This window comes from Eufriesea mexicana, unplaced genomic scaffold, assembly GCF_001483705.2.
Source record: "Eufriesea mexicana isolate 0111107269 unplaced genomic scaffold, ASM148370v2 scaffold337, whole genome shotgun sequence".
NCBI classification, from domain to species: domain Eukaryota; kingdom Metazoa; phylum Arthropoda; class Insecta; order Hymenoptera; family Apidae; genus Eufriesea; species Eufriesea mexicana.
This window is the reverse complement of record NW_016908487.1, coordinates 6,135-15,481: the sequence shown is the minus strand read 5'-3', so window position 1 is coordinate 15,481 and position 9,347 is coordinate 6,135. Positions and strand designations below refer to the sequence as shown.

At 37.2% G+C, this 9,347-nt stretch overlaps 1 protein-coding gene across 1 annotated transcript; it reads left to right on the top strand.

Moving 5' to 3' along the window:
• Window positions 1–6,330: 6,330 nt before the first annotated feature.
• Window positions 6,331–8,752, top strand: LOC108555917 (uncharacterized). The gene is given in 3 exon segments (XM_083287420.1): window positions 6,331–6,378; window positions 6,381–6,475; window positions 8,566–8,752. Coding segments are annotated over 3 exon segments (330 nt in total).
• The last annotated feature ends 595 nt before the right edge of the window (window positions 8,753–9,347 follow it).

Below are 9,347 nucleotides of genomic sequence, written 5' to 3'. Positions count from 1 at the left end.
TCCTCCACGTTCGAACAATGATCGCGCTTTATTCGCTCGCTGGAAGACGTCAATGGATTTTTATTGAATACGGTGCACACGCGTCTTCCAACACTGACACCGTATACTCCGCGATAAATCATGAGACATTCCGCGCGTAATCTACGTCGCTTGTTCCGCTGATTTCCGATAACGTTTTCTGAACTCTCGGCGACTCTGGTCTTTGAAAAATTGTCCGTCTTTAATAACGATAAGATGCAGTACTTTTGGGGTACTGTTTGATTACTCGTATGATGATTTTTGCGAGACTATAGCGCGTTCATGGCTGTTCGAAAAAGTCTCGTCGATAAAGGGAAACGAGGTAACGATTTACGAATTTTTGTGCATTCTTTGTCCGTCGAGATACATAGGACAAAATTAAAAATAGGTTTCATACGAGATAAAAGAAATATAGCAATCGGTGTATAGGATGATCCCTTCGTTTGATTTTTTAAATTTAATATGCGAGCCTGGGGGCATAAAGAATATTCAAAAATTCGCAAAACATCACTACTGTAGTACGACTATATCACTATATCACTACTATATGCTACTATAGATGCTATAGTATCACTACTATACTACTATACTACTATACTACTAAACTACTATACTACTATGGTATCATTACTATACTACTATACTACTATACTACTATGGTATCATTACTATACTACTATACTACTATACTACTATACTACTAAACTACTATACTACTATGGTATCATTACTATACTACTATACTATTATATATACTACTATGGTATCATTACTATACTACTATACTACTATACTACTAAACTACTATACTACTATACTACTATGGTATCATTACTATACTACTATACTATTATAGTATGTATGTCTACAGTACGCGAGTTGGGAGATTATAATTTTATTTGGAAACTTATAATAAGTATGCGTATGAAAATAGATAAACGCGTAGTTTATCGTGTAGTTTACAGGTAATGGATGTATCTAATAACGATTATCGAGATCCAAATATGATCAGGAAACGATATTATTGATAAGTTATATAAAATAGATTTTGTAGCTGACTTTGCGTTATCGAGTGAGTGAGAAAGATTTTCTTTCGATTAATCAGCATTTCCGGTTTCGAAGCTCCGGTAATCTTGTTTTCGATTGGAACTAAGGTCGTTGAAATCGACCTCGTCTTTGCGAGAATATGGCAGATAACGGAGGACAAAATGTAACGCGGATCGTATCGTTGAATTAAAGCACAGTGAAATTTAAAGAATGGTACGATTTTTTATTAGATACGCGGTGTTACTCGAGTTTACATACGAACTTTGATGGCTCCAACTATAACTAAAAATAGTATGGAAATTTCACTTAAACAGAGCTTCGTAAATGCTTAGTCCTATATCAATGTACACGTTAATGATACAGTGATATATTCATGCTTAGTTTGCTTGGATAGAAGTTAGGAACATATTTAAATTCAGAAATGTATGTTATTACTATGTTATAATTTTATTTTATTTTTTTTTTGTATTAGTATTAACCCTTTGCAATCGACGATTTTTTGGCTAGGGAAGAGTAGAAATTCAAAGATTCTCTGCTAAAAGACTGACGATACTTTTTTGAGCAGTAAATATAGAATTGTATAATAATAGAATTGTAGAATTATTTGATTTCGATACCTCGCACACTGTTACATTACATTAAATTTGATATATCAATTAATATCGATCTCCCAAATTTTATGAAATGGTGACTGAAGCTCACCTCTCGAGTGCAGAGGGTTAACACTAGGTTTACGAACGCTATCTGTATACCTATTTCTAAAGACACCTGTCAAATTGACAGGTAAAGGAAACCACGTGCCTTTTTTCCAACGATTAGTTTAATTTAAAAACAATTATATATTATATTAACAGTTTAATATAAGTTAATTAAATCTGTTACTATCGTTTAATTGGAGCAACCCTTCCGTCAAATTTAGTGTTAATTCTGTCATTTTTAAAATATTCAATATACGTCTTTATTATAATTTTGAATAACCTATTTGTAGGTCTATATTGAAATAATATTTTGATCCCAAAGAACACATTTAAATTCCAAGATCCTTAAGATGTATACAGGGTGTCCTAAAGAAACATATGCACACTTTAATACCTTATTTTTTCTAATTTATTTCCTCTTTTCTAGGTACAACCCATTTAAAATAGTGGTTGATGTTAGACTAGACTTTGAAAAATATAAATATATTTTAAAATACTACCACCATAATGTGTAATCCATCTAAATATATACTCAAAGTGTGTATACATTTTTACTCTAATATGTTAATGTACATTTTTATTATATCTATTATTTTCTGATCAGTACCAATTTTATAATTTTCAATAAATTATTTGCAGCTTTGTATTCGTACATTTTAATCCAATTTTCATATAAGATTATAAAGCAAACCACATAAATTCCGTTCCACAATCTGAATTTTAGAAGTTTGATTACAATGTCGCGTGAAATCCGAGGTAAGGAAATTTAGACAAACATTGAGTATCACGGGTGAGAGACGTGGTTTGTAGTTAGGGTCGAACGTAAACAAAAGGGCTCAGGTTCCTAGTTAATTTTCACCGATGTTTTCCTGCCTCAGTTCCGTGTTACTCTCGATAGGATTCAACGTGTTATGAACTCCGCTGTTGATTATGGCAGGACCATCGAAAATTAACCCTTTGCACTCGACGATTTTTTCGTTATAGAAAAATAATAATTCATAATAAGAGGATATTTTTAAAATGGTAAATAAGAAATCACATGCAAATTAAGACGTGGAATTATTTTACTTCGACATTGCACGCATCGTTAGGTAATTTTAAATTTGATATATTAATTAACATCGATCATTAGAATGTAATTAAATGGCGACTGTGAGCCGCCTCTCGAGTGCAGAGGGTTAAATCGTAAGATAAGAGGTTAAGATAAAAATTTACTCGACGAGTGGAAATTAAAAAAGAAAATTTAGGTAACGCGTTAAGCGACGAACATTGTTTCAAGGTGTGTCTAGGAAGCTTTCAAAATTGACGTAAAGAATGAACTGCATGCTAATGCAAAGTGTCGAAGGACTGTAATACCGTGTACATTCGCGAAATTGTAAGAACACAGAGCCAACAGCGTTGAAATGTGCGAGGCAATGATACGGCTTGTCGTGTGTGCTTGCCAATGGAGGTCACTTGGAATATTTGCTGTGAAATAATGCTTCAAACTAAAAGTGCTTGTATCTCTGAAGCAAATGGCTTTACGACCCGTGCTTTTCGCCCGTTTTTTTCATCAATTTTAAAGCATCGAGTGCATTTGCGAATTTCGTAACGCGATTTCCACGCGCAAGCATGGGATTTTACTAGAAAGCTCGTAATTAACAGGCTTAACGCGATGCGAATTTAATGGCCGAATAGAGAAGCCTAATAGACACCGGTGGTTTCTCTATCGCTTTGCAATATTCGATATTTATTACTTCAAAACGAAGCGAAACGTTGTAACAGACGGTTTAACAGAAATGCAAAAGATACCAAATAGCGATGCTGTGAGGATGATAAAAAATATTTTCGAATCGTGAAAAATTTTTGATCGAATATCGGGCTCACCCCGAAAAGCGTTTATAGCCTAGCCATGTCTATCGAAAAACGATAAAATGGTTTAAATAGGTAATTCTCTGATTACCTTTTATAATAAAATTTCGTATTTTTCACTTTTCGAACTTTGAATATTTGTTATGGCAGAATGGCGTGATATTATGTTATACGCGTGTTTTATCGCATTGTTTGATTTCATAGCGCTGTGCAATTCATTGGAATTTACGGCGTATTTTCGAAAAAGACACCGTGTACGAAAATTTCGTACGATAAAATGTATTATTAGCTTGTAACAAAACCTGTCGTACACGCGTGTAATTGAAACAGATGGCGATGAACGTGTCTGTATTACAGGAACCGAATCCAACGGGCGCCTATAATGTTTGATTAACAACGTTACGATTACATAACGCGTATTAACGGTATTACAGTTACGTATCGTTAATTTGCACACGTCGTTACGAGTTTAAACCGTGAAAGACGAAAACAAGAAAGTTTGGCATTTTCGGGGATAATTACGGTTGCCAAATTCACGTTGCAAATTAATTAGTTACGAACCTGTTGAAGACACGTTAACATGACAGACTAATTTGTTCCTCGCATTCGATGCATTAATGTTACAACCGCGATGACATTGATAGTGACAAGTATTTAGTTATTTCCCTTGCAAATTTTCACGCTCTTTAAACCTTTTAATTACCACCAATACTATTCGTTGGCGAATAAAAAATTTGCAAAAGTCTTCAAATACGCTAATATCATAATCTCGGTATTACTATCGATACTGCTGCTATCTGATCTCAAAAATCTTTCAAAAAGGATAGAAAAGAAGGAAAAAATAGTGCACTTTTCGCAATGTTCTCTAATTATTGTTACAATTCGCGAATGTAATTCTTCTTCTTGAAGTTCGATCGCTGGATTGCCGAAGAATTTTAAAACGTCAGAATAGATTTTCCCTATTGAAAAGGTTGACAGCACTCTCTGAACTTCGATGGAAGACGTTCCTTTTATAGTCAATAGCCGATTGTTATTTAACCCTTTGACTACGGTAGACTTTGAAACGCACTGGTCGTACCACACGAGTAGTAATTCATTTACAATGTCCGCCGAGAACGGCAAAATTTTGAGTAGAGATGCACCCTTCGTGTCAGAAAAGCAAACTGTGTTGAGCGCTTATATGCGTCTTCCGTGTCACAAAAGCAAAATTTCTGAGCGCGTATACGGGCCCACAGTAGCCAAGGGGTTAAACCGAACATTCTAGAAGATGCTGGATTGTTCCGCACTGAAGTTACGATTCGCTCTTCTTGGTCGAATACCGTCTGGATATGATCTCGTAACATTATTTACACTGTTCAAATTTTCAAAAAGCAGACAAGCGTTATTAGGTGATCACCATAATAGTCAACGCGAGTGAGCTTAACTGTTGGAAGGCAACGATATGTGTTTGTGCGTGCGTGTGCGGGGAGTGACTGCTATGTGTGAAAGAGGCGATGCGTCTTTTCGTTTGTTATTTTCTTTTATTTCAGTCAGTCGTGTCCTAGTCGCAGAAGAGAACGCAATTCACTGTATACAGAAATATATCATACATTGTATAACCTATACTAATTTTAATAAATTTATTTTAACCCTCAACGAACGAGCGCATTTTTCTAGAACAATGAACAGTAGGTCGACGGATTTTTAAGAAATTAAATTTTTAAGAATCTTTATTTCCAGAGAAAAGGTGCATAATTAATATCGCTTTATTGGATTTTATGGAAACTTTCAGTAGTAATAGGTAGTACATGAACAGACATGTCCATATAAAAGGATACTGAAGTGAAAATTTCAGAAAAATAATGAGAGTTGAAATAAACGAATAGATGCGTGTATGTAATGTATAGATTTGTACACATTTATAAATTTATTTTTTATAAATTAACAATGTATTTATACAAAATTACTCATATTCTTTTTGGGTATGGTACTTCTCCCAGCAATTGCAGATTGCCCGTAATTGTTGCGTGCATAATGAAGGCCGAACCTAACAGATTTCCCGAAATATCACGTGATGATTTTTTAGAATATTTATAACGTCGCGAGTATGGCGGCATTCGTTTGCCAAGGGTTAACAAAGAAAACTGCAACATGAACGCTATACCCACCAAGGCCCAAGTTGTCTTTTCTCCATTTCTAATTAAAAATTTCGCATTCAACGTTATCGTTTCAATTTTCCTTTCAATATAGACACAATCAATTTTTCGATATCGCTCGGTGTTCCATTTTTCTAAACATTCTCGCATTTTATTTCTTAGTATACCGGTGATGGGAGGTTTAGTGGTGAAAAATCATCCACCCTTGCGATTCATCCCCAGCAAGAAGTTGCCGTTGCGCGAAGCCTGGTTCTGCGAGAAAGTTGTTCTCGCGACGACCGCGGGGCCGATGGCGCGTGCACCGTACGATGTCCAGCGAATTGTGATCGGTGCACGCGTTGCACGGCTACACGCGTGCGCGTGCATGGCCGAGGCTGGCTCGGTGCGGTTCTAAAATAAGCCGCGAATATAGGCCGCCGAGGTGCTCCATCTGCCTGGTGGAATTCCATGCCTCGCTGGCTGCCCGCGCGCCTTATCGCGACTTTTTCTTGCTGCGCCCCGAGGCCGGCCCTCGAATCATCGTCATCGACATCCCGCCACGGACAATTCTTCCCCCCATTTACCGGGTTAACTATCCGATAATGCCGAGTGACGACCGTTCGGTAATCGTAATTGGTGCTCGGGAGAACCGACCTGGAGGCTTCGACCACACGGCCCGTTGCTCCTCGAGAATCGCCGGAAATCTTAAGAACCGAGGAAAATCGGCTCCCTTGCACTCGCGAGTTGGTGCTTGTCGATGGAACGTCCTCGTAAGGCTCTGGCTCGAGGGATGCTTGGTATTTTCCTTTCCTTGCGATCGCGTGATGGTTAGCGAGAAAATTAATTCCTGGGTAGGTCGGGGAATAGGAGGAACCGGATGATTGCAACGGAAAGTGAAGCTTGGAGGAAAAATATCGGATGAAAATATGTAACTACGTTCTTAGGTTTTATTGCGTGTAATTTGTGAGTTTTGGAACTTGGAAATATTCGACAGTTGAGAATAGAGAACTCCATTTTACAGTCTTATGCACTGGTTAAAGGAGGATATGTGAAACGAGAAATGTTCACTCTTTATAGGATTAACCTGAAATAAGATATAATTTATTAAGGAAGGGAGAATAGGGAATAGAGAGTAGAATGTTTATAGCGTGAGATTGTCATGGTAGTAGAAGTTCGTTATTCGTGAAACTTGAGTGAAAATTTACGAGTAGGGAATAAAGAATGGAGGGAGTATAATATTTATAATATGAGATTGTCATGGTAATAAAAGAAGTTCGCCACTCGTGAAAATTGGGTCATACTCTATCAAATTTAAAAGGTTAAATATAAAAAGGTTAAATCCGAAGGTTATTAACCTGTTTAAAAGGTCAAATTTCGGTGAAATCATCTGGAAATTCTTGAACCATCAGTTATTTATAATAGACGATTGAAATAAAATTGCGAGATATCTAGGGAGAGGTAATTTTTTAAAACTGTCAGGGGTAGATCTACCGGTGACACTTAATGCATAGAACTCATTCCTCGCGTTTTGTATTTATTTTAAATCAATAAGTTTCCATTTAACAAAATAGAATTTAAAAATAAACTTTCTTACCACGTTACCTCATCGATTATTTCTTTATAACTGTGCGCCTAATGAACCAAAAATAATGTCGAATACGTACCATGTGTCCAATTAAAATTATACAGTATAAAAATTGCACGTGGTAATGGTACAAACGATATTTCTTCGAATAAGTGAAAAAGTAGAAACTTTAATAATAGAATGTCAAATAAACACGACAACTATTCGTCTAAATTAAATTTGTTTGCAAATTGGGACTGTCGAACGATTAATTAAACACGTGAGAAGTAAATATTGTTATATAAAAGTATGAAAAGTTTTCTTCGAAACTTTAATTTTGATTACAATTCGATTCCAAGTCGGTAGTCTAACATTACAACTTGATGCTATGAAACCACCAAAAAATAAATTAAATTTCATCCATAATTTAATGACAACGATATCTATTTCTTCCTGGAAACTGAGACTCTCGTCACTTACCTAACTTTCCCCAAATACTATTCAAATGAACCACTCATTTTCTAAACCGATTTGCAAACGACAGAAATTTATTTCACGCGTAGAAAAATTACAAATATCGATCAAATTTCTCGAGCGAACAATTCGCAGAGCGAAGTTAATCGCCTTGGTCTGGAAAAAAAATTTCCAAAGTCGTTTAAAAAATAACGAAGGGTAGAAAGCAGCGCAAGGGGTTAAAACGGTGTGGTGGCAGATGTAATTCGATTAATCGCGATTGTACCTTGATCGAATACATGGAGCCACGAGAAGTCAGTTAACCAACCGGACCTGGTGAATCCCGATTGTTGGCCGAGTTCTGGCGGATCTCGGGTGTTTTGAATAATACGATCGAGCGTATCCGGTAATCGGCGAAATCTCGTTTCGACCGCGACATCGGGCAGAATAGAAATTAGACGGGTAGAAATTATTTAAATTATTCGTTTCCGATGGGTGGCGAGTCCCGGCTGCGTGGACCGGCTGTGCAAGAAGGACCACTTAATAAAGAGCCGCTGACAGCGTGACAGTAAAGTAACTTCGTTCGCTGGAATTTAAAATTAGATTCATAAAAATTATTCTAATAGATTCTCGTGCCGGCAGAGTCGCCGCTCAGGGCAAATGAGGCAAATTCGATTTGACACGCGGCCGTTCCCGCATTCTTCTCCCGTTCTTTCCACGACGTCTTCCCTTTTCCCTTCCTGCTACTTCCGCCACCTCTCTGCCACCACTGTCCTGGCTCAGCCTGCTCGTCTTCCTCGCGTCCTTGTCTCTTGGTTAGCATCCCCGAGACGCGACGACAGAAGGGAAGACGCGAAAGGAACCTGACCCGCCACGCTGCGGGGGTGAGTTATGCAAATGCGACAATAACCGAACGTCAATCAGGAAGAAAGTTAAGTTCCAGGGATACCGGGGCTCTGCCAGGCTGCTTCTACGGCAGGCCGAGTCCTCCTTTCCGCGAAAGTTAAAGAAGGCAATGATGGCCGCGGCAGCAGAATGACGAGCGGCACGCCGCTCCTTCCAACGTAATTTAAACTTCCTCGCGAGCGATTCTATCGTCGGAGATTAAAATGATTCGTTCCTTCTTGCCACCGATTTGTTCACCGTTCAACGCCACATTTCGCTTCGTCTCGCCTTTTACACCACCTTCCGTGCTTCCACGCTCTAAGTTCATCCGAGTAGCATACGCAAGAATTGACCATCGTGCGTGTTTCGCTGACGAGATCTATGATACTTTTTCATAAATTTCATGTGTCGATTTTTTGGAATTATTTGTGTTACGTGGACGACATTTTCTTATTTGTGATTTTCTAAAATATTCGAGTATTCTGCAATGTTTTGACAGATTGCCAAATTTTGATATCTGTTAACTAAGTAATTTATTGAAAATTTTGAAGATATTGTTTCATAGAAGATTTTCTTTTTTAAATTATATTTGCAGGAGGATGAGGGATAACAACACAAATAGCACAAAGTACAGGATTTTCAATTTAATAACGATAAACTATATTTAAAATATAAACTATTGCTTAGTATAATTTAAGGCTATTTTAATTCTATAGT